This window comes from Astyanax mexicanus, chromosome 12 (assembly GCF_023375975.1).
Source record: "Astyanax mexicanus isolate ESR-SI-001 chromosome 12, AstMex3_surface, whole genome shotgun sequence".
Lineage (NCBI taxonomy): Eukaryota > Metazoa > Chordata > Actinopteri > Characiformes > Acestrorhamphidae > Astyanax > Astyanax mexicanus.
This window is the reverse complement of record NC_064419.1, coordinates 39,129,422-39,156,005: the sequence shown is the minus strand read 5'-3', so window position 1 is coordinate 39,156,005 and position 26,584 is coordinate 39,129,422. Positions and strand designations below refer to the sequence as shown.

At 37.8% G+C, this 26,584-nt stretch overlaps 2 protein-coding genes across 3 annotated transcripts in view; both read left to right on the top strand.

The window, feature by feature from the left end:
* Positions 1–284: 284 nt before the first annotated feature.
* Positions 285–8,203, top strand: lrif1 (ligand dependent nuclear receptor interacting factor 1). Its single transcript, XM_007231873.4, has 5 exons — positions 285–575; positions 2,419–3,937; positions 4,208–4,243; positions 4,817–5,053; positions 5,688–8,203. The coding sequence occupies exons 1-5, from the start codon at positions 568–570 to the stop codon at positions 6,534–6,536; spliced, it is 2,649 nt and encodes an 882-aa protein (XP_007231935.3). The 5' UTR covers positions 285–567; the 3' UTR covers positions 6,537–8,203.
* A 1,127-nt stretch (positions 8,204–9,330) lies between these two features.
* The window catches only part of dock8 (dedicator of cytokinesis 8), a 103,525-nt gene continuing 86,271 nt past the window's right edge, over positions 9,331–26,584 (top strand). For both annotated transcript variants that reach the window (XM_022671085.2, XM_007231854.4), the window contains exon 1: positions 9,331–9,523. In XM_022671085.2, the coding sequence (XP_022526806.2) occupies positions 9,471–9,523 (53 nt within the window). In that variant the 5' untranslated portion in view covers positions 9,331–9,470. The remainder of the gene's footprint in view (positions 9,524–26,584) is intronic.

Below are 26,584 nucleotides of genomic sequence, written 5' to 3'. Positions count from 1 at the left end.
TGCATATAAAAATGTATACATACATACATATGTATATACATATACTGTATACATACCTATAAATAAATATATACATACATAAACATGAGTAAATTAGGTTAAGTAATAATATTGATGATAATATTAATAAGACTTGTTAATGTTATTATTATTACTATTAATAGTAATATATTTATTATTAATTAAGAACAGAAAATAGACAAAAGACGAACGATGTATATTCTAGCAAGGAGAGAACAGAAAGCAAGCGCATTTATATCCCGTCTACTGAGAGAGCTGTCTGACGGAACTAATAGGTTTCACATTTTTAACTGATTTACTGAAATAAAGTCACTTTTTAATGAGATTTTATATATATTTGTTTGGCTGCACATGTATAATAAAGCTGTAGTGTGGAAATGCGGGGTTTGAGACGCAGCCTGGGCTTTTATTTAAGAACGGCGCAGTTTCCGCTCTCCGCCGCTGAGTGTCCTGTATCTGCCTTCACTACCGAATACAGCGCTCATTCTGAGGCTCAGAGACCTTTATTAAACTCTCTCTTCAGTGGCATGTTTTCTAAAACTCAGAATGGAGAAGTGAGTATTTTATTTTTACGCTCATGTATAAAAATCTGCTATTCGCTGAGGTTTTCTGTGTAATTTTCTGTGTGGACTGGGGGAAAAATGGCGCTTGTTTTGACAGAGTTAGCTTAGCTTAGCTAACGGCAGCTTTTGTTGAATAAAGCGGTGTCGCCTGCATATTATTAAAGATATGAGGAAAAAGTAGTCTCGAAAAAGGTAGTTTTAACTGGTTGTTAAGCGGGAAAGTGTCGTTTATAAAATACTCAAAGCGCTTATGCTGTTTTTTGCCTTTTTAATAAAGCTGGCTAACTGTCTATCTAACGCTAACCAATAGTTATAACGTTACTAGGTTAGCTAGCTAACGTTATTTAGGTTAACGCTAACTTAAAGCTGTAACGTAGCTAGCGTTTACTAGGTTTGTCATAGATAACCTACGTTATTTACAACACGTGTAGTTAATAGTTTAAACCATGATAAACTTCTACATGTAGAAAACATTAGTTTTAACTGTGGCTAATCTGTGTAAAGAGTGTTAAGTAACTAGTTATATTTTTTCTAAAGTAGATAACCTATGTAACGTTAAGCTAGTTTACGTTAACTAGATCAATTCAGTATTGACTACATTAAATACATTCTACTGGGCAAGACTGAGTGTTAATGAATTTAAATGAGTCAAATCTCTCCGTTTTTTCTTTTCTTTGTTTCTTTTTTACCCTATTAAATGTATAATGTTTCTACTTTTTGACTGTTAATTCAATTAGTGATTAACGTTAGTGTTATTTTTTAAATTAATACTTACCTCTGACATAACAGGTCATATTCATGATCAAAACTCACCTTATATATAGGCTTATAATGTGTCCTGTAGCTTATTTCTTTAAACAATATCTTAATTAGATTTTCAAAATGACAGACGAAATTGGAGCAGTTGAGCGGTGCTTTTATAAAGAAAGCTTTCAGCTTATCAAACACAAAAAGGATATACAGCTCTGAAAAAAATAAGAGACCACTTTAGTTTCTGAATCAGTTTCTATATTTTGCGATTCATAGGTATATGTTTGAGTAAAATGAACATTTTTTAATTCTATAAAATATGGACCACATATCTCACAAATTTCAAATACAGATATTGTCATTTAGAGCATTTACATGCAGAAAATGAGAAATGGCTGAAATAACAACAGTTTTCATTAATCTTGGCATGTTCTCCTCCACTAGTTTTACACACTGCATTTGGATAACCTTAAGCTACTCCTGGTGCCAAGCAGTTCAGCTTGGTGTGATGGCTTGTGATAATCCATCTGTCTCTTGATTATATTTCAGAGGTTTTCAATTTGGTAAAGTAAGGGAAAGACATAATCATTAAGTGGTCTCTTATTTTTTCCAGAGCTGTGTATATGTAATAAAGGTATGAAATGTTTTATAGTTCTCTCTTTGCAGAATTGTTACCTTTTATCCATGTCCAGGACTTTTGTAGTGTTCCTCTTTAGACTTCTTCAGTTAGCATGCTAGATATATATTTACATTATATCAGAGTACATGTCATTCAATTATCAGTCATCAATGTCAGTGAATTCCCCCTGTTCAAGAAAATTCAGGAAAACCTCCCACACTCGTTGGCTGTGTTTTACTATTATTTTACTCAGCTTAACCTAAAAGACATTTTGGTTTTCTAATACCTGTATTCATGTGTAGGTAACTCTGGTAACTAAGAGGAATACCCTAAATAATAATAACTAAAATACAACTAGTGCAATTAAAAGTTACAGTAATTCACAGTAATGACTTCATGCTAAACCAGATTAGTTCCCAAGATACTATATGTGTACATAACTGATGGATTATTTTCTATACACAGTGGAACGGGAGTTTACTACCAAGCAATGCCGGCTGTTGGACCTGATGGGAAAAATGTGATGAAGTTGATACCAGTTCAGAAAGTGAATGGGAAATTTGTTCAGACACACGTCATTTCTGCTAGGACTGACCATCAACCTCAAGTTCATCATCATCCTACTCTCTTATCTCCTGTGTCTTTACCACATAATAACCTCCCAACACTTCAGCCAACAGCAGATGGACGCTTCATTTTGAAAATGCCTCCGGACAGCAACACTTTATTGAACCCTTTGAAAAGTCAACTGCAGGGAACTAATGACTTATTAAAAAACACTTTAAATCAGGTACGTCCCCCACTAGTCGCTCCAACACTGACACAACATGCTTTGCAGTTACCCCTGCAGAGTAATAGCAAACCTGTTACTGTGATAAGCAGCCCACAACAACCTGTGTCTGGTAAATCGCCCATTTTTTCCAGTGGACATTACCTTCAGATCCCTCCTAATGCCACCGTAAGGACTCTCCCTGCCTCTGCACTTCCACAGTCCATCAAAAGCCAAATTTGTACCTCTTTAAATGCACCAAACAACTCTGCAAATGGATTATCAACAGTTCTGTACGTATCTCCAGTCAATTCCTTGAAACTAGGTCCCAGTCAGCAGGTACCTGGTTTAATGAAAGAGACTGTAACCACTCAGAGCTCGACTCCAATGCCTACCATAAGCTCTGTGAAATCTCTGAATGTGACTTCTACATCAGGTCCCAAGCCTGATGAAGGAGCCAGCACCCCAATGAGGTGGGTGGTCCAAGAAGGGACAGGAAGCACTGCGCCATTCCTTATACCGGTCACTTCACCTAGCATGACAACGGACATCATTAAAGCAGTCAAACAAATGGAAACAGAGAAACAAATGAATCAAGGTACAGCAGGAAAACGCGCATCTACTTCTTCTACTGCCATTCAGGAAAAGATCAGTCCAGGAAAGGACAGTGCCCTTGTAATGTGCAATGGAAAGGTCTACTTTGTGGCTAAAAAAAGTTCTGAGAACACCAAGGACGTGATCTCTGGAGCAGGAAGCAATCTGAACGTCAGAAATTTTGTCCAGCCCCCCAGTGTCTCAAATACAGTTCCAAAGCAAGACTCTGTACAAACTCCATCCAGTAAAAATCCAAATGAAATTATTGACCTGTGTGATGACGAAGAAGAGAGCTCACCAAGCACAGCTTTAAGTACATTATCTGTACCTAATGAAAATGCAAGTGAGAATGACGAAGACTCCAATGTCATATTTGTGTCATACATCCCACCAAAATCAGAAACTGACACCAGCACAAAAGCTGCAGACACATCTTCACAGCACAATTCTGAGAAAGATAAAGCCAGCCCTGATTGTGATACACGGAACATTACAAACAGCCCTGTCATTGACCTTGACGTCAGCAGATGTGAAGATCATGCAGCTGCTGATAAACGAGTGAACGGAGGGGGAGCTGTGTCAGAACAGTTAGAGGAAGTCTGCAAGGAAGTCATCGAAACGGTACGGTTACCATATAATGTTCTTTATAGGATAAAATGCCAAAAAATGAAGGTTGTTATTGCTGTTTTTTATTTGAAAACTTTTGTAGTTGTAATTGATGAAGTTTTACTGATTTCATGGTAAGAGACTTATTTTTACATTGTGGTTAGTTGCTGCTTAAAGAAGCACATGATTCATATCCTGTTTTCAGTGTTTGTGCCAACTGAATTATGCTTTTTATATTATATATTTTTTTTTTTATTATTTTTATATTTGTATATTTGACTTCAGATTTCAGTGGACTCAGGTATCCAGTTCAATGAAATGGTAGGTGAAGAGAACATATTTGCAACTTAATTTGATACATGTTTGAAAACTTGTTAAAAACATGTGGTTATTGCTTAGAGCAGTTTAGGGCAAAGCAAGAAAGTAAATATAGGGAAAGAACTGTGTACTGTACTAGTGAATATTTCTGAGCAGTTTAATGTGGAGTAACAGCATAAATGGCATTTGTTCAGAGCTGTAGTAGTTATCTGTGCTGTGTACCACATTAAACCAGACTGAAATTCATTCAGCTCAAAATTGCAGAGTGCACCTGATAGTTGGGCTGAATCTAGGTCAGATAACATTATTACCACAAATAAACTGCTTCGTAGTTCATTTTGATCAAGACTGAGACCACATCCTCTTGATGGGGGTGAATACGGTACTCACACTTTCCCAAACAAATTCCATTAAGGGAGAAAAAGAAACCAGTGTTCTATTTAACTGGATTACACAGTGCAGATGTGAAAACCTTTTTAAATGTCTGTTGTAATTATGTAAATGTGTTGTATAAGGAGTATAAGTTGATTTTTAAAAAACGATTTGTTTATGTGTCTTCTTTTTATTATTTCACAGTCCTGGGAAGAACCAGCTTTGGAAGAAGTACAGCAACAAAAGAGTGATTCTGAGCTCAGAAAGATTTTTGGGATTATGTCTGATGTACGAATTTGCCTGCAGAAGCTAAAGGAAGCTAAAGCGGCAAGTCCACAACCAGAAAGAAGGACCGTTAACAAACGCACTTTAGAGGGCATCCGGAAACTGATTCAGGACTCACAGATACAGCAAAAAGTCAAAAAGCTGATGGATGCACAGGTGAGTTCACTCTTATGCTTTAAGAGATTGTAGATTAACATTAAATATTTTCGTGGTGAAATGTAAAATGATTTGGTTTTGCCTAAACTTCTGTAACCTGAAACATAATGTTTAAATTCACATGTATAGATTTAGACAAATCTTTTATATTTGCATCTTACCAGATGTGTACACCTACAAAATGTATGGACAAAATGTACATGTGCACTCTGATTGCTACCTCAGCAGTGAAAATCATATATCACCATATGGAATTTTTTATATCATGATGATGAAATATATCATGATATACCACATTTAAGTATGTTTTCAGTTATTCTTCAAAAAATATGACAAAATAATATCGTTGCTTACTTTTTTCCATGAGTTTAATAACATAAAGCATGTCTCAAATTGTGCGTCCGTCAAATAACGTAAAGCAACAACATGTCGCAAAACCACATTTGTAAAGCTTTTTTGCAAAAATTACTTTATCATTTATATAAACCGAGTTTATGCAAAGTGACCATGCCAATACATTTCATCGTAGCCTACTTTATATATTTGCATGAATGATTGATGAAAGTACTGTAGAAACGATATTTAGTGCTGAGTACAACCTAAATATTTATTACTTTGCTCTTTGGGTCTGCAGGTACAGGTACCCAAAGGAAAAAATGGCCCAGAAGATGCCAAAAGAAAACGGCTGGCAGGGCCTGAACAGAAGACATGCTTGGACACCTCTGTATCCAAGGATGTAGTAAAAGGTCACAATGAGATGCAGAGCATGTCCACAGATGCCTGTACAGACAGCAAAGTGTTGCTGTATTGTCAGGGCTCAGATGAGGAAACTCCCACTGAAAATCTCATTGAGCCACTCTGTTCTTCCTCATCTTCATTTCAGTCTCAACAAACTCAAACTGGAACATGTGGTACTAACGGGAAAGCTTGTATGGCTGTATCAAGGAGGACTCCAGCTCGACAGAGTAAAGGGAATGGGAGAGTGTGCACGGCATGTCCTTGTGGAACTAAGGTTGGAGCAATTGCTGCAATTTCACCATTTAAATCTCTTGAAAAGCCAAATAGGCCTGCTGTCATTGACCCACCTAAACAGGCGAGTGTTTTAACAGGGTCAAACAGAGATTGCAAAAATGTTGGGAAGGTACTCAACAAGCCAGTTACAAGCCCACCAAAAAGCAGTGTGGCATCTGGGAAGTCTGGAGACGAAAAGTTACATAGCACTGAATTGCACACAAAGCCCGCTAAAGGTCTGAATCCTTCGTCTTTGTCCATGCAACATGATGTTAGTCACTCAAGCTCCAGCTCAGTTAGTTCAGAAGAAGCTGCAAGCAGCAGCACCAGCAGCAACAACACTTTCATTGAATTGTACTCTTCTGTAATGCTGGACCCTGAGGAATTAAAGCGCCAGGAGCGAATCAAACGCCTCAAAGTCCTTCTGAAGGAAAAAGAAGCAGCCCTGGAGAAGTTGCGGCAGAGCATGTGAAAAAGCTTCACACATCTGAATTTATCTTTGGTGGCTTGATCTTGATTGGAAAAGCCATCAACTCGTGAGGCAGCTCTCAGTTTATATGAAAAAAAAAAAAAAAAAAGAAATCTTGTTCTTCATTCTATGTAAAATATATAAATACTTTTTAATTTGTTTATTTCCAATATGCAATTTCATTGTCTAGTGCATTGTGTATTTTTAAGTTTGTATTTAATGCTTTTGTTTGTCATTTTTGTTGTAGTGTCAGTCAGTCAGTCAGATTGCCAGACCTAGGTCAAGACCTGCACTTAAAGAAATTCAATTCAGTCCACAAATAGGCTTAAATTAAAAGAAGTGGACTGATCTACTTTATTTAAGTATTGTAAAGTATTCTTTAGGGATCTCGAGTTCTAATATTTCTTAATATTTAGCAATGGTTACTTAAGACCTATGTGAAATAAAAAATAAAATGATATTTTCAAATATGTCAGTTTTGATAATACCACTTTAACCTGCCCTTCAACACTTATCTATTGAGAACTGTAATCTGCAGTTTCAGACGTTCATTTAATAAATGAAAAAATGTACCTTTTTCGAAGGTTTTTTCGTACATCCGCACCCATGTTGTCCATGAATTTACATGCTCTCACTGCCCATGTCTACAGAATTCATAGCCACCTGAACTCTTCTTGCCAGTCATCATCTCTACTGTCCATGTTTCTCAGTTTCAAGATATCAGAAATTTTCCAGTGCTTATGGCCATTTTTTGGTATATATTATTTAGTAATGTTATTTATTTGGCTGATCATTAAAAATGTTTTTTTGCCATTGTTGCTCAAAAAAAGTTATGATTGAACATATGTAATTTATGTGTGTTTTATTGTTGTGGGTACCAAAACAGTTGGTTCTTACACTGTTGTCACAACTAGGTTAGTGAGCACTGGTTACAAGTGTGTCCAAAATTTGCACTTCTTCATATCTGTCAGTAGGGGGTGGTCTCAGACGGAGTTTTAATGCCTGGAGGCAGAAACTAACACCTCATCAAAATGTATTGGCTCTGTAGTCAATACTGAGCACTGGGAAACTGGTGCTTGTCAAAAGTATGTGATGTCAAAAATACAAGGGAAATCTAATGGGTGAAAAGTAGGAATTCAAGGAAATAAGAAGAAAAAAGTTTAAAGTCACTTTAAAAACAAAAAGAAACCCCTCAACTCTGGATTGTTAAAATAAACAAGCTCTACGAAATACACAGTAATTAGTAAACAAAGCACTAGTCATATGAATACATTGATTACTGCAATATTTAGCTGCAGTAGTGTAGTAGTCTATGTATATATATTGCACCTCTGTTAAAAGTGAAGCTGAAAAAAAGCGCCGTCCACTTAAAGATTTTTGGATGTGGATTAAGGTGGCTTTTCTCCATGACCCAGATGACATGCCAGGGTGTGGTGTATGTAGGTTTTAATTTGGCCCAGCAAATGAATGATACTGATGTGGGGAAGAGGGGTTAAATATGCCCTATGTCCCCATCTTGGTTGTTCGCTGTACACAGGGCTTAGATGGGAGCTTATGCCCACCTAGAACCCACCTAGCCCACATTCATCCAGTTTGAGCCTAACATGATAAAGTTGATTGGGTTATTTATAAAATCAGGATAATCTCAATAAATATAACTGTTTTTCAGAGTTACTGATTTGTTTGATTTTGTTCATCTTTAACATCAAAGTCTGCAGTAAATCTTTATCACTCTATTTTATGAAAAATAATCAACTGCCTAACTTCCACACTGCACTGATAAATTGTAACATCTATTGCGTTTTTAAAGAGCTGAAATGAACATTAAGTCAAACTGAGATCAGTATGTTTATCTAGTCCTCCAAATCAGTCCCAGGTTATTTTGTGGCCTTGGGAACATGAATTGTCCAATCCTGTCTTACAGTGTGGTTTCTGCCAGCAGAGGTCGCTGTTTTTACTTATTGCACCTGTTAACCAACTCACCGCCACAGCCGTCAGCCCCTTCATACCAAACAACAAGAATATATGTCTTCATATACACTAAAACCACTAATACAATATGTTTTTAATGCATTAAATATGTATATCTGTTTTTTATATTCTGTTCTTATAGCTGATACTGTTTTCTTGCAGTTTTATAATAATTCTTATTCTTATTTGTGAAAAGGCACATTTCACATAAAAGCATTAAGAGTGTAGAACCAAACATTACATGTTTAAATCATTTTGTTTAATACCGTTTGTTTTCAAGTCAAGTCAAGGAAAGTAGTTTTGTTGAATACTATATATAGAGGATTGAAATTACGTTACTCTCCTTCCCAAAGTTACAGCAAAATAAAATTATAAATATAAAAGAATGATAGACACTAAATATACAATACAACAAGGTTTATCTGTGACCTTGTTGTATTGTAGATTTAGTGTCTATCATTCTTTTATATTTATAATTTTAGAGAACAATAGTGCAATTGTGATCTGAGGGATTCAGAGGTAATGACAGTACCAGTATAGACAGAACCCGTATAAACAGTAGTGCAAATATAGAAGTATAGAAACGTGAGGGTGGTGAAGTGAACAAGTGCATAGTTCTTTATTAAAGTGGTATGACAGTTGTTTAAAGGTTAAAATATGTAATCGAGCTAAAATATTAACGTTTATTCAGTGGTTTTGTGCTAGCAGGGATTACCCAACTCTCTCTCTCTCTCTCTCTCTCTCTCTCTCTCTCTCTCACACACACACACACTCACACACACACACGTTAAGGCGTGTGTCCACTCTGTGAGTGTGTGTGTTTGGGGAGTTGAGATGCGGAAGTTTCCGCCCAGTAATCTCCGCGCTGATACGCTGGGAGATGCTGCTGCTGCCCGCGGTGTCCGCGGCTCCGCGCCCGGGATTTCTCTGCAGCTCCGGCCGCTGAAGCTCTCGCTCTGAGCCGTCATGGCCACCATGCCCGCCTCGGAGCGGCGCGCCTTCGCCCTCAAACTCAACAGGTAACCCGTCCTTTTACCCGCAGCGGGTCAGAGCCGGACCCGGGCTGCTGCCGGGAGTCTGAGCGGACTTTACTCCGCGTAGTTTAGGGGGGAAGGAGGGAGAGAGAGAGCGCGGGTTCCGGAGCGGCAGATACACGCTGCTCTCCGGAGAGCGGGGTCATAAACCAGGGGAATGATCTCCAGCGGTACTGTACAGAACTGTAGATAATTAGGTATTTAACTAGCAAACACTTCTCAAGAAGTGTTGGACAATGTGGAAAAATATCGCAATGTTTGATATACGATATATATTTTGCTGTATTTAATAGGTTTTAGGGTTAGCTAGTTTGGAACTGACATTATTTACTTGAAGTAGCAAAGGGAAGTCTGACACCTTGTGTTATTTGGATACAGTTTGGGGCACTCAAGCCCCACGGGATTAGTTTCTCAGGGAGTCCTGGGGTATTTTTCTCCTTTTCATGGGGGTTTCCTCTGTGATTTTATTTCTGTCCGGAACAACCATGTATGTATTTTTCTCAGACGTCCTCTGTGAAAATTACAGACTGAATTACCTACTGTTTTTCTCTGAACTCTGTGGTCCTCCTGTAATTTTAGTCCCCTCCGGACTCACATCTCTGAGTTTCATCACCTCGCGTTTAATAAAATAGCTATTTGCCCACTTCCACGCACCGTAATAACACTTTGGGCGTGCGTTTTCACGGAGATCCACGTAAAAACAACAGGGAGTGGAAATGGAGGAGCTACTGAACGCGATGTCATGTGACAGAGAAAGCCAAAAAACTCACTGGTCCTTCTGTTTTTTCAATAATATTCAAAATTTTATTTCAAAATATTTTAAAATATTTTACACAGACAACCCTCTGAGACAAAAATATATGATCAACGAGAGGTTATTTAATTTACCAAATAGTGAAACCACCAATGGGTTCATTTTTGAAACAAAAGTATATACTTTCACATGAGCCATTAACCACCAGGGTACATTGTGTTTAAAACAAAAAAGAAGCTGAACAGAGGGACCCTTAAAATAGGCGAAAATTGCATTTTATGGCCATCGTGAAAAGGGGTTAGCAAGTACAATTGTCCCAAATAAAATTACGATAAACGTTAATGATAATATAATAGCATAGTAATGATATTACACATTCTAATATCATAAATAAATAAAACAATATGATAAACATGCTGTTTTGATATCTACATCATTAACTTAAATGGGTTCTCCTTGTTAACAAAAAAAAAATAACAAGCAATATTGAGGTCAGCAGAAAGTCATGTTTGTCAATATATTGTACAATATGTCAATAGAGTAAGTAATTATTGTGACGTGCCTAGGCACAGGTAACCTAAACAAGCTACTGTCAAAAGTGTTTTGTACAACTGCATGGTGTCCAGTTAAACATGTAGCTAGCTATGTATGTGCACTGTTTTCTTTAACCACTGTTCTGACTGGTTGTTGTGCCTCAGTTTAAAAGCAATATTGCACTTGCTAAGCAGCTTACCATCTATGCAATTTAATAAAAAAAAAATGGAAATAGTTATGTTATTGAAGACATTAACAAATCAGTTATGCAATCACTTTATTTCACCATCACGAACATCATTATCCAGTTCAGTGTGCTGAGAATGTATTACTTAAAAATGTATTACTAAGGATAAAATTAAGATACAATGTTAGATATGTACTATTTAAATATTCAGTTGCGATGTGTTGATGGTGTTAAAATAATGAAATTAAATACTTAATATTTTAACACTGTACTTTGTAAAGGTTTTTAATAATATTGCATTGTATATTTCTATTACTTATTAACTTTTCCAAATATAAGTTTTTCTTTAGTGTGAAACATGTATAGCTACATGTATAGCTTTAATGTATAGCAATGCTGACCTACTGCTGGCCTAATATATATATTTTATAGTTTATGTACATTCTTCGATCTTTGTGACATCACAAAATGTTGAATTCATAACTGTGATTTATCAACTGCGTGCTACACACTCATACTATAAGGTATTGTTTATAATATAAGCTAATCTTAATAGTGCAGGTTTGGCAACAGGAATGTTCAGTGGGAGGACATAATGATGTGGGTATCAGCCTTGCTAACTCCTCAGTAGCCAGCGTGCTAACACTGTGGTTGTGATGTGGGATGAGACTTGTAGCTAGCATGCTAATGCCTTAGTTTTCTATTTCGCATTTAGGTAGGAAGCTTTTTTTTGCTTGTTAGCATAGTAACTAGGGATGCACTGATGTGGGAATTTTGGGCAGATGCTGATATTACACATGTACTACAGAGTGACTAGACTAGTGGTATAATTTCAGAACTTTAAAACCAATAAAAGGGATAAAAAATTTAGCTTAGATCAATTAATTTTAAAGAAACACAGCAAGTGTTGCCAATTGCGGTAGTGCAGCCATTATCACTTGGTTGTTTTTAGGCATTTAATTAATCTGTCAGCAAATATTGGTTTAAAATATTGGTCAAATACCAATATAATTCCACTATCATCATCTATTACAAAACATTTAAATGCAGACACGTTTTCTTGTTTAAAATATCAGTCTTTAAGCAGTAGCAAATTCAATTGCTCTGTTACATACAGTGATTTTGGCAAAGTTTAAATTTAATACTTACACTAACTAGCCGCAAATGTGCCTCTAAGGCATGAATAAGAAATGTATATTGTCGCTGTCCAATGAAAAACACTTATCTCCAAAACAGCAACTTTACAGGAGAGGGAAAAAATCTTGTAAACTTTCAATGGAAGTCAATGTAAAGAGAGTTTATTTCAGGTTATTTTAAAGAGTTTATGTAGTAAACTAAAAATCGACAAAAATGGAGATAAGTGTTTTTCATAGGACAATGACGATATAAAAGTATATGAACTTTGCTAACTTTGCTATCCCACACTTTGCTAAGGTTATAAGACTATGAAAAAAGAGGATTTAATTCTCTCACATCCCACTTTAAACACTGAGATCCGGCCTGTTGGATCACTTCCACCTCTAGTGTGAACCCTCTTTCCTGCTCTGATCATGAGTCCGCTCAGGAACAGCCCCCGCTCACTGTCCACATATAGTCTGACTGAGGTGGAAGTTCTTATTGTTCCTTCTCTCACTCACAGCAGGTGGTGAGGAAGTGCATAAAGCCATTGTACTAAACGGAGGTCCAGTGTTATAGATTAGAGCCCCCATAGGAAAAGCATATTTATTATGGCTTGTATCACACTGAAGCCCAATGGTTCATTCATAAAAAACTGCTGTCATATACATGTGACAGTGCAGTGTGAAAATGCTAGGGCTTTGCACTAAGCCATTTATAAGTTTGTCTGACTGAGACTGTTTACTGTCTAAATGTGATTTGGGAGCCAGATGTAGATACAGCTCTGGAAAAAATAAGAGACCACTGAAAAATTGTAAGTTTCTTTGATTTTGCCAAATTGAAAACCTCTGGAATATAATCAAGAGGAAGATTGATAATCAAAAGACATCAAACCAAACTGAACTGCTTGAATTTTTGCACCAGGAGTAAAGGCATAATGTTATTCAAAAGCAGTGTGTAAGACTGGTGGAGGAGAACATGTCATGATGCATGAAAACTGTGATTAAAAACCACGGTTATTCCACCAAATATTGATTTCTGAACTCAATATTTCTATTTAGAATTTGGGATAAATGTTGTCCGTAGTTTATAAAATAAAACTAAGATAAATAATTTTATCTGTCTAGTGGACAGGGTTTAAACACAACACAAAATGAACCGATGTCTGTCACCAATCTTTACCATTAAACTGATACAGTTAAGCCTATATACTATATACTTCAATATATCTATGTATATTTTCTTATACCCCTATAGCCACCTGGTATACCATAGCAACCATTTAGCAACACTTTAGCAACCTTAGCAAGATATCAATATTTTCTTACATCGTTAGTACTCTGTAGTACATTTTAGGATGTTTTTTTAGTGATATCACTTTTACTTCCACTCCATTGTGTCTGTGAGGAAATTATTGTGTGTTGCTCATCATTCACTAGCAATTAGTTACTCATTAGTTTAAGTTGGGTTTTACGTTGGGCTGACAGTCTCTGCACAGCTTTGCTGTTGCTCACAGCTCACACCCTCACTCTTGGGATTTTGCTTTTCATTTTAGACAAAAAAGGGGAAGAATAGGAGAATAGAAACGAACAAACTCCACTTCCTATGCTGATAGCATCTGGATGTGGTAATAAGTTCCAGGTCGTAAGCCTTATTTTTAGGGTGCAACTTTTGCACTTCTAGTAAAATAGATTTTTGAAAAGTTACTCTTATGTAATTTCACTTCTATAGCCTATGTACCATATTTTTCACACTATGAGGTGCACTTAAAATTTGTTCATTTTCACAAAAATCAACAGTGCGCCTTATATTCCAAGGTGCCTTATGTATGATTTTTTTTCAGTCAGGTATTAAGGAGCGGTAAAGTCACTCTGCTGATGTACAGCGTTATAGAGGATTTTCAGTAGTTCAAGTTTCTCCAGCACTAAGACTGGAGCAGTATTATCATTAGCCACTAAGCACTGCACTAGCTCTTGCGTCGTTCAGAGGTGAGTACCGTATTTTTCGAACTATAAGGCGCACTTAAAAACTTTTAATTTTCACAAAAATTGACAGTGCGTCTTATAATACGGTGCGCCTTTTGTATGGATTTTACTCGTCAGGTTGTAAGGAGCAGTAAACACACACTCCGTGCAGCGTTATAGAGAGTTTCAGTGCTATACAGAGTCCAGAGCCGTGCAGCTCCGAGGCTGAGCAGCAATAGCATTAGCTAGATGCTAACTGCTAAGCTAGCTAGCTTATTCACTGTTCAGAGATCAGTATTATCTAAATTTTACTCGTCAGGTTGTAAGGAGCAGTAAACACACACTCCGTGCAGCGTTATACAGAGTTTCAGTGCTATACAGAGTCCAGAGCCGTGCAGCTCTGAGGCTGGAGCAGCAAATAGCATTAGCTAGCTTATTCACTGTTCAGAGATCAGTATTATCTAAATTTTACCCGTCAGGTGTAAGGAGCAGTAAACACACACTCCGTGCAGAGCCGTGCCGCTCCGAGGCTGGAGCAGCAATAGCATTAGCTAGATGCTAACCGCTTAGCTAGCTAGCTTTTTCACTGTTCAGAGATCAGTATTTTCTAAATTTAGTACTTTTAATACTGCTGGAGCAGTATTATTAGAGTTAGATGCTAATCGCTAAGCATTCACCGTTCAGAGGTGAGTTATCGGCCTGTAAGTCTGTGCTGCTTTGCCTGGCTAGCATTAGCTAGATGCTAAGCGCTAACTCTCTCAGAGGTGAGTTTTATCAGCCTGTAATCTGCTTGTTTACCGTGTTAAAACAAGCTACGGGGGACGAATCGCTAGCTAATATCTCACTGTCTTACCAGAACACGCAGGATTACTCAGTGTAACGCTGTCGTTTAAGTTTGGGTTAACTTTACTAGTTTAGGTGACTAGCTAGCGTGCTAGCGGATAGCTATGCTAACGCTGGTGCAGCAAGCCTTAGTGGACATCTGGAAATCTAAGCTTACTGTAAATAAACTGAAGCACGTTACTCACCCAAATAAACAGTTTTCAGGAGAGGAATCTGTGTAGATTAATATCCAGCACTCGTTTGACTTTGAAAGAGCTAGATTTGTATACTGAGACGCTCCACCGGCAAGAGACCACCCCCGGTGGGGGAAGGGAAACATGGCGCCACCCCTGTACACTTTGATATAGGCACCCTTTCTAGTGTCACTTAACGCGCCTTATAATGCGATGCGCCCTATGTATGGAAAAATAGCAGAAAATAGGTATTCTTTGATAGTGCGTCTTATAATACGGTGCGCCTTATAGTCCGAAAAATACGGTACATCACTCTGTAGCAAATGTTAAAACAAGCTACATACGTTTTTTATTTTTATTTCTAATTTTAATCCCATTTTCTCCCCAATTTACAAGGCCAATTACCCAACCCACTCATTAGGACTCGCCCTATCACAAGTAATGCCCCAACACCAGGAGGGTGAAGACTAGCACATGCCTCCTCCGACTCTTTTTGAACTGCTGCTGAAGCGATTACAGTCTGAAGTTCAGATTTGATTCTTAAATCTGTTTTGTTGAGATAAATGTCCGTGTTATTTGCGAGGAATGAGATTGGATTTGCGTGTTTGGACACCACAAATGTATCTGTATGGGTTTCTGTGGTAGCAAGGTCGGTGTCAGTAAATAACATTTGGTGCTCCTCTTGAACTCGTGCACTTCCATCACTCTGGATTTAATAAGGATGTTGCTTCTTGTATTGTGAGTGATGCAAAAGAAACTTTAAAATCTAATTTGAAGATGCAGGTGTACAAATCTCATTGTAATCGCATTTTAACCCACCTTCAAATGTGATTTGAATTAGATTTTATGTGTTTTTTGACTGTTCAGACAATCAAAAAAAATCTGGATACCATCTAGATATGCCAAAAATCAGGGTTGCGCTGGCAGTCTTTATCTGAAGATAGCCTTGAATAGCCGCACAGCTTTAGAAAATGAGTCTTAGGGAGTTTGGGGGCCTATGTTTCAGCAAACATATCGATATATTTGATGCCATAAATTTATATTTTGTTTCACTCCTAGTCCTACCATTAAGCCTCGCTTCTCACCCGTCACCTGAGCTAGTACTTAATGATCCGATTTACATGCAACTATCCTGTGACTTTTGGCATGTGAATATCTTAGAAAGTTCTTGGTTAGAGAATATTATTAACATTACAGATCACCATTATACGCAACAAATCCAATGTTCAAAAGCAGAGCTGTTGGGTAGCAGTTGAAGAGTTATTTTTGTAGTATTTTTTTCATCACTGTTTCGCTTCCTCTTTGTTATGACTTAAAAGGAAATGGTTACTCACCAGTGCTGAAGAAAGAAGCCAGAAATGTAGAATGGTGATGGAGGGATGGAATTTACCACATGCTGTGTCCCACATGCTTTAAACACTCAGGTTTGTCTCATGAGTGTCTCTCTTCACGAGGAGAATCAGCATTTTGAAAATGCCTGACTGGTCCATACTGCTGCCTCACAGTCCATGTGACTTCAGTGGGAAATAAAGGAAGAAGAGAAATCATGTTACAGACGACTGTGTTTTATTTTTTGCCCTCTATAAGTTTAGATTAACAGAAGTTTAGCAAAACATTAGCTGTGTGTAAACCATGTATAGAAGCGGCGTCAACTTCTCTGGGCTTGGAGGCATCTGGGATGCACCATCACACAGTGGAAACGTGAACCATGGTCTGATTAATCAGAATTCCGTATTTGGTTTGGAAGACATGGATGCCATGTGCTCCATACCAAAGATGAAAAGGACCAAATATTGCATTTTTTTCATTTTTTGAACCGCCTTTAGCTTTGACTGCAGCACACATTCACTGTGGCATTATTTCAGTAAGCTTCTGCAATGTTACATGATTTATTTCCATCCAGTGTTCCATTAATTTTTTACCAAGATCTTGCAGCAGCATTGATGATGGTAGAGTCTTCTCCATCCAGCACATCCCAAAGATTCTCAATGAGGTTAAGATCTGGACTCTGTGGTGAACTCTCTCTCAATCCATGTGTGAAAATGATGATCTAATGCTCCCTGAATCACTCTTTCACTGTTTCAGCCCAATGAATCCTGACATTGTCATCTTGGAATATGGCCGTTTATTCCATCAGGTAAGAAAAGATCCATTGATGGAATAACCTGGTCTATATTCAGTATATTCAGGTAGTCAGCTGACCTCGCTCTTTCAGCACATACTGTTGCTGAACCTAGACCTGACCAACTGCAGCATCAACCCCAGATCATTTACTTACTTAAATCCAGGTGGAGATTTTTTTTGTATATTTCTTTAGCAAATTAAAATAATGATAGATTAATTAGATGTATTTGTAACATTCATCTCTGTATTCACAATACAAATTAAATGAAATTAATTAAATTATTTGTAATCTTTCAAATGAGGATAATGTGCAAATATATAGCTCCAATTAGCAGCCTTAAGTTGCGGAATAGTACGTTGTAGATGTCTAGAAGTCATAATACTGTGAAATTTGAGTACTGTGTAAACAAGGAGAAAAATACAGGCTTAACCGCTTTGTGTAGTGTGTTGCAGTTACAACTTAACAATAAGGCAACACTGAAATTTAGAATCTGCAGATTTTTATTAATGTCATTAGTGTACCATTGTAATAAACTCATCTCATGATAGCACTGTTACTGTATCACTGCTTCCGAAGTTGCCATTCATGTTTATATCTTGCAGCGAGGTCAGATTCCTGTAGGCAGTCAGTCAATAGATAGTTCTATACTACAGTTGCCCTTAAAGTACAGCTCTGCTCTGGTAAACCCTGAGCCGTCTGGCTGCCTCATCTCACCAGAGACCACTTCTTGCTGCAGTTGCACCTGCTTACATTTGCACAAGTGCTCTGAAAGTGCTGAAACACTTTGCAGGTAGCTTTCAGATGCTCTTGCACCAGCAGCACCCACCCGCCTTCAACTCTGTCCTCTGCTGAGGGCCTGCTTTCATTTGCATGAATGATGTCATTCACACCTCATGCTGTGGTGCAGTTTATAGCGAGGTTGATTGTTGCTGTGCTTGTGATCTAAACCCACCATGTCCACCATTTTTTCTTTTTTTATTTGCTTCCTGTCTTTCTTTTGTTATGACAGATGGAAATTGCACAGCACATTTTATTCAGTTCACTGCATGTTCATTAAAACCATGTAATGAAAGGGGCAGAGATTTAATTGAAGTTGTGCAGCACACTCACAACAAGGTGGGAGGAGGGCTGTGGGGCCAGGCAGTGTTGTGAAAGTGGAATGTGCAACGTGCAAGCCCGTCAGCAGGGACGGCTGTTTTAAAGGGAAATGCTCAGCCGGTTCATGCCTGTACTTCATTTCTTTCTGTCATGTTTCGCTGATGTTGAACTTTCGAGGAAACCCTAAGCAAAGGAAGTCGTGAGGCTCCTGTTGTTTCTCAATAGGGTCGTGATAAATGCTGCCTCTAACTGACTGTCTAACTCAGTCACGATTTGGACATACTGTGCTCTGCTGTCTTTTTTCTACATCCCATGATTTCAGCTCCACTGAGCATATAGGAGAACTTTAGTCGTTTGTACTTGGTTCTTGTCTGTACTTGTGTTCTTGTGGACTTGGGGAAATGTAATCACCTGCAGCCCATTCAGATGTGTTCTTGCTCCTCAGTCATTATCGAGGATGCATGGAAGGTGAATTATGTGGACTTCTTACAGTCCAATAACCCACAATGCACCTTGCAGCAGGTGTGGCGGAAGAGAAAGTATCTACCTGTAAGCTAACAGTTTTGAAAACAGTACTGCTGAGTGGGGGTGCCATATCGTGTCATATGCGACATATATAGCCAACATTTTTTAATATTGTCAATATTAAATCCCTGATATTATACCCTGAAATATGGTGCCATATCACCCACCCCTAAGTATTACATCAGGGTACTACTTTTTATCGTTTTTAGGAAAGAAAAGAAAAGAAAGCACACTGTAATAGATTATATCTGTCCAGTATCATATATTTTATTTTAATCCTGGATATATGGAGATATATGGAGTGCATTATTAGTATCATGACATTCTGGATCATTGACTGTTCTGTTAATCTGATAAAAGTTTAGATTTTTTAATATCTCAGTTAGGGGTGTGCCATATCATATCGTACGCAATAATACAATTTAATTTTCATTTTGTTGTAGTAGTGTTGTATTCTTGAAAGATTTTTTTTTAATTCAGTGTTTTGTCATATCACCAAGAGTATCATTAATGTGAAAATACCTGATATGTGGTTTATTTATTAAAAAATGACTATGCGAAGCTGTACATATACGTTTTCGTAACAACGCTTTCCGTGCCCTGAGAGAGTGATGTAATCAGGTACACAGATGTTACAATTACAGAATAAAAGTCTTGCGTCCTCCCGTGCTCAGGAGTCTGCACTCTCGAGCCAAACTTACCAAGTCTGTTCTTGCCAAGGAGTCCAAACTTGTGTACACTTTATTGAGAAAAGGCATTTGTAGTTCATGCTGTAGTGCTGTATCTGCTGCTCTGCATACTTAATTATCCTCTTTTCACTTTGTTCTTCAATGCTCAGTACACCACAGGATAGAAAACCGCCGCAGAGTAGCTATTATTATTTGGGTTGTGGGTCATTATTCTTAGCACTGCAGTGACACTGACATGGTGGTGGTGTATGAGGTGTTAGTGTGTGTTGTGCTGGTGTGGATCAAGTGGATCAGACACAGCAGCAGTGCTGCTGGAGTTTTTAAACGTATAAACACTCACTGTGTCCTTTTACTGCCCACTCTATTACATGTCTACCTATTTGGTCTGCCATGTAGATAATTTAAATATAATAGATAGATAATATAAATTCAGAAACAGAAGCTCTGCACAGTTTGTGTTGGTCATCGTCTAGTCCTTCATTGACAACACGCTATCCACAGGATGCTGTTGTGTGGGTATTTCTGGCTGGTGGATTATTCTCAGGCTAGCAGGTGTATGAAAACTATCAGCACACTATCAGCACTGCTGTTTCTGATCTACTCACACCAGAACAACACACACTAACACCTCATACACCACCAGGGTGGTCATACAATTATGACTAGACTGTAACGATTTATTCTTTAGTAAGAATATGTTTGTTTATTGAAGGACTTGATCTAAATTTAAATTAGCTATGTTATCATTAATAGGTATGGAAGCCCATTTCCGCCACCTGAAGAAAAAAAACGTCCTCAACTAAGTCATAATTATGAGATAGAAAAGTCATAATTATGGGATAGTAAGTCATAATTATGAGATAGTAAGTCATAATTATGAGATAGTAAGTCATAAAACAATTAAGGGACACATATGGAATTAGGTAGTAAACAAAACAATGTGTTTTTTCTCCACATTAATCCCCTGATCTAAACCTGATGAATTGAGTGGTGATTTGAGGTGATTTGGGATGAGCTGGAGCTTCACAGTGTGAAGGAAAAGCAGCAGCTGTTGTTCAGCACCTCCAGGAACTCCTTTAAAATGCTGAGAAAACTATTTCACGTCACTCTACCTCATGAACTGAGACACTGAGATTAAAATACCAAGAGTGTGCAGATCTGTCCTCAAAGATAAATGTAGTACTTTTAGAAGAACAGTTTAACTTAAAATAAGGAAGTCTCAGCAGTTGTGGTGGTTAGGAAAACAACAAAACATTTCTAGTTGACACTTTGCTAATTGAACTGGGTGCGTCTCTGTTCTTTGTTGTCTGGTATGTTAGGGTTGACTATTTATACCCAGAGGATATTCTCCAATAGAAACATTTCCAAACTACACTTGTTGGCATTAACTTATACACACTGGATGCTTGTACAACAATCATTTAGTACTCTAACAGCTAATTAGGAAAGTAATGGTGATGATTTACAGTGAATGACAGTGAGCTTGTAAAATGTGCTGCTGCAGTGGAATTACACATCACTGGAGAGAGTTGTCTGCCCCATCCCCTTCTCCCTGTTGCCAGGTTGACGAGTCTGGCAACACATGAATGATTGCAAAGCAATTTACATTTTAGATGTATAATATTAATCGTAGCTGGCTTGAATTAGTATAGAGTAAAACGTTTAGTTTCTGTTGTACATTTCTGTTGCTGCATTTTAGCATTAGGCAGCACTAGTTTGGATTATTTTACCAATATATCTGAAATATTCACTTCCTTAATATCCCAGAAAAACCCTCAGAATGACTACTAAGTGTCAATGAGAACACTCACTAGTTTAGTTTTAGTTTTTTTTGTTTAATATTAGTTAACCGTGGTTGAAACTCATAGCTTACTTGTTCAGGAGAAAATAGATAACTCGACATCGATCTTGTAGTCCTTCTGGGATCTTTTCTGCCTCCATCTATGAAGCTCATGGCCAGTATTTGTTTACTCTATATCTGGTAATAGAGGTTTTATAAGGATGTTGAATAAAGCTAAATTACTCCTGTGTTTGCCTACTATTGTGTTCCATTTCTGGCAACACAAGGTGTGAAAAAAAGGTCTGGGGAATGGGCAGTAGGATGAGAGGCTAAAACATAAGGAGATATCTGCTTTGTAATGAAAAAATAAAAAAAGGAGAAACATACTGGCTAAAGGTCTGCTGTCAAGACATGCCATTTGCTAAACTTAGTGTATCTTCGTAATATCTGACAAAATATACTAAATAATATAGTACTAAATGATGTGCTCTATTTTAAGGGGTTATTAAAAGAAAATTGGAAAGGTAAACTGAAAGCTTTAACTGCTTTAAACCACATTATAGCCCAGTAGAAGATCATTGTGGCAGTGAATAAACAGGTTTGTTTTTTTACAGTAGACAAACTCAAAAGTGACGCATACACTCCTTGGTTGAGGTGTCTGTTGGTTCCATTGTTTGCCTTGAGGCTGAATCTGGGGAACTACTAAAGTATTATTGTTATGTCGAGACCTCACTTGCATCATAAGTAGGCGTCAGCATGGTGATTCTTCAGACTCTGTAATTACCTTTTTCTGCTTCAGAGGGAGGCTCAAGGCGACACAGTAAAATAATGTGGTTCAAACGTTGGCGACTGCTTTGTGGAGAGCAGGAATTCTTGATGACTTTTCCATGTGAAAACTAAATGTGGCGTCCTTTGAATTCTGGAGGCTAAACTTAATTTTCAAGTTGTTTCTTGTTGTAATATGCCCCTAGCAAAATACCTGCAGCTCAACCTACAGGTCTTTACTGACAGTAGGAAAAAACAGTGGACCAAATAGCCAGCAACAGGAAGAAGCTACAGTACACGTTACTGTTTGCATCATATGGTTTTTGCATCATATGGTTTTCTTTTGTGTGTCAGGAGTGTACAATAAGTTTCACTATTATAAGTTTTTGTTTTAATAAAAAACAACATAGCATTAAACCTTCTGCAATAATACAGAAACCCACAACTTTGTTTGGACTGAACCTTTGGACTTGAAACAAAATAATAAACCACAAACCACATTCAAGAGCAAAATACCAAAATTCGGTCTGTTCAACAGCGGTTGTCCTGGTCCAGATCATCTAGAGCTGTGTATTGGCAAAAACTTTGCAATTACCACATTACTATTTAAAATAATCATGATATATTGATATAAAACTGTAAGCAAAGCAATATACTAAATTTGATTACTGTATTTTTCAGACTATAAGGTGCACTTAAAATCCTTTAATTTTTACAAAAAATGGTCAGTACATCCTATAGCTAGCTAGCTCTTTTGTCATTCAGAGATGACAACAAACCGCTTGTTAATATCACCCTGGCTAACCTCAGTGTAGTGCTGTTGGTGGCTAGCGCTTAGCTGCGGTTAGCTGTAAATGCTAGTGCTGCTACACCCAGCCTTAGTGAAAATCTGGAAATCTAAGCTTACTGTAAATAAACAAAAGCGCTTTACTCACCCAAATAAACAGTTTTCAATTAACTAAATTTGATTACTGTATTTTTCACACTATAAGGTGCACCTAAAATCCTTTTATTTTCATAAAAATTGTTAGTACATCCTATAATCCAGTGCACTTTATGTCACTCTGCTGAAGTGCAGCGTTATACAGGAGTTACCCTGCGTTCACACTGGAACGCGACGAGTCGCTTGTGTCGCCCAGCGTTTGTCGCTTGTGGGCGTGTCAAGCTCAACGCCCGCGTTTATCATGGTCCAGCCTCCGACAAGAAAAAAGGCACAAAAAAGGAATCACTTGGCCACTTTATTCTCCAGCTATAACTCCCAAACTTGCTGGACTCTTGTGCGTTTCTGTGATTTAACTGCGCTGGAAACGCAGCCGTTCCCACAGACTGATGTGGGTCCACCCCGTTCAACAGAAAGAACCGGGAAAGAAACTAGAAATTCAGAGAGCAGGAGCTTGAGGACGTCGAACCGCCTTGTTTGTGATTGGTCCAAAGAAAAGCTAGGAGCCAATCGGGTTAGAATGTCGCTTCACCGCGTCATAACTCATTTGCATAAAGTTGAGAAAAATTCATCTCCTTGTCGCTCTGTCGCTTGTCGTCTCTCGCGTGTCGCGGCGACAAATCGCGCCCTGCCATAGGAAATGAATGGTCGCCTGTCGCTTTGTCGCTTTCCAGTGTGAACGCAGGGTTACAGTTTAGTTCTCCTGCACCAAGACTGTAGCCGTATTAGCATTAGCCGCTAACTGTGCTAAGCGCTAGCTCTTTTGTCATTCAGAGATCAGTTCTATCAGCCTGTAGCCTGCTGCTAACACCAGCTAGTGCTGTTTGAGCAGTATTAGCATTAGCCATTAACCACGCTAGGCACTAGCTCTTTTGATGTTTAGAGGTGAGTACTATTTGCCTGTAGTCTGCGTGTTTGTTTACTGTGTTGAAACAAGCTATGTGTAACAAACCGCTTGCTAATATCACCCTGGCTTACCTCAGTGTAGTGCTGTTGGTGGCTAGCGCTTAGCTGTGGTTAGCTGTAAAAGCTAATGCTGCTACATCCAGCCTTGGTGAAAATCTGGAAATCTAAGTTTACAGTAAATAAACAAAGGCGCTTTACTCACCCAAATAAACAGTTTTTTTTAATGACCTAAATTTGATTACTGCATTTTTCACACTATAAGGTGCACCTAAAATCCTTTTCACAAAAATGGTCAGTACATCCTATAATCCAGTGCACCTTATGTCACTCTGCTAAAGTGCAGCGTTACACAGGAGTTACAGTTTAGTTCTCCAGCACCAAGACTGAAGCAGTATTAGCATTAGCCGCTAACTGTGCTAAGCACTCAATCTTTTGTCATTCAGAGATGAGTACTATCAGCCTGTAGCCTGCTGCTAACACCAGCTAGTGCTGTTTGAGCAGTATTAGCATTAGCCATTAACCACGCTAGACACTAGCTCTTTTGACGTTCAGAGGTGAGTACTATTGGCCTGTATTCTGCGTGTTTACTGTGTTGAAACAAGCTATGTGGAACAAAGCGCTTGCTAATATCACCCTGGCTTACCTGTTGGTGGCTAGCGCTTAGCTGCGGTTAGCTGTAAATGCTAGTGCTGCTACACCCAGCCTTAGTGAAAATCTGGAAATCTAAGCTTACAGTAAATAAACAAATGCGCTTTACTCACCCAAAGAAACAGTTTTCAGGAAAAAAAATCTGTGTGGATTAACATCCAGCTCTCATTTGACTTCTAATTCAACTGGAATTTGAAAAAAAAAAACATGGTTCCACCTCTGAAAGAAAACTTTCATAATATAAAAAAACACTATTATACTTATAAACTGTAAATATAAGAAACCACAACCTGGCAAACTGATATCTTGCTTCCCAGCACATGTAAATCTATCACACAGAAGAACAGAACAGCACGCCTGGTTAAAAGTCTCAGCTTAAATATACATAAATAAACACAACAGCAGTATTGAGATTAATTTATCATACGGTAAGACAGTAATATAATTATCGTATTAATTATATTCTGGCAGATATCAATGCAAGAGACCCCACACACATATATTACAGGTCAGTGCAGGGTTCTTTAGCTGCCATGGTGGGACCTGCCAAAAGTCATGGGACACAGTACAGGTCCATTGCACAAAATTTATAGACTTTGTCTTTGTCTAGATGCTGGTGTCTTTTGGGCCTGCATAACAAATATCTTTATTCAAACCACTAGTGTGTGCCTGGAGAAATTCAAAGACACGGAATAGTTTTGTACGCTGGGATAGTTTGTTCTGATGCAAGATTCCTGAAAAAGTGTGTTCTGCTGCCTCACTAAACAATAAAGGAAGAGGTTGAGTTCTGCTATCAGTGCAGGGGAAGTTGCGCCAAACTGAGCTATTAATGCATTACTTCTGCAAAAACATTGATTTCAGTACATTGAGTTCATTACATTAAAAAAGCTTATTTGGAAGTAATATGAATAAGGACTAATAATGCTGTGCCATTAAAATGATTTACATTAACATGTTTTTGTAATATTAGATTTGTTTTGTTTTTGTTTTTCTAATTGATTATTTTGATATGCTTGCATGAAATGTTCTGCATACCAGCATGGCGGGCGTGTGTAATCATATGGCACAGGGTGTGTGTGGAATAATCACACTTGCTGACACAGCCTGACCTTTGCACTGTAATTCTGTAAGCAGCTATTATGGAATCTGGCTCTGAGGAGCTGTAATAGACGCTCGGTGGAGCAGAGCAGAAACACAATAGTGCACCAATATTTACTCTATTTCCCTCCTGGGAGACTTTGCCCTCGGCTGTGGAGTACTTAGATGAACGTGACCTGCAGTTCGGTGGTGCAGAATGCAAATAAACAGTGATGATGCACTTGATTTGATAAGGGTTACCTTATTTCATAAGGTGCAGAATGCTTTTTTCATATTTGAGAACAAAACAAAACATGAAATGCATCACAGACAGCACAGATGCTTAGCATGGTTTTGCAGACAAAAGTATAGGCTAGCAAATACAACTTACTGTTGACCAATTCGCTATTGAGGTTAAATATTCAATTAATCATGACACTGATTTGGGGTGATTTTGTCAGCACGTTCACTAGGTTATATTAAAATTAAAATATATTAAAATATAAAAATAAATAGTAATAAAGTACATATATTTTTAAAAAATGTCATTATGCCATATGATTTAAATCTGCATTCAAAATATAATGATAATTAAAAGCTAATGCTAACCAATAAATTAACCTGCTATAGCTCTGAGTATGCTATATACAGGATCACTGCAGATTGATTTTTGGAATCGTCAGTTCATCTCCCCACTTAGACACTTTTAGCATTCTTCTCTGTAGCTTATTTAGAAACCTCCCCCCAGGCTCGGTGATGCTCCATGTATTATTTTGGCTACACAGATAAGCTTCTTTTTTAATATTTATATGCAGTGGCATTAAAACTGCATAAAAATCCCTGAATAATATTTCTGTCACTATGAATAGTTATGTAAGCTAAAGATGACCTCCAGAAGGCATGTGATACAAACATGTTAATC

Excerpts from the sequence above, each read along its gene's own strand:
- lrif1 (XM_007231873.4), top strand. Across the intron at positions 3,938-4,207 it reads GCAAGGAAGTCATCGAAACG|ATTTCAGTGGACTCAGGTAT; the intron begins GTACGGTTACCA and ends ATTTGACTTCAG. Across the intron at positions 5,054-5,687 it reads AAAAGCTGATGGATGCACAG|GTACAGGTACCCAAAGGAAA; the intron begins GTGAGTTCACTC and ends TTGGGTCTGCAG.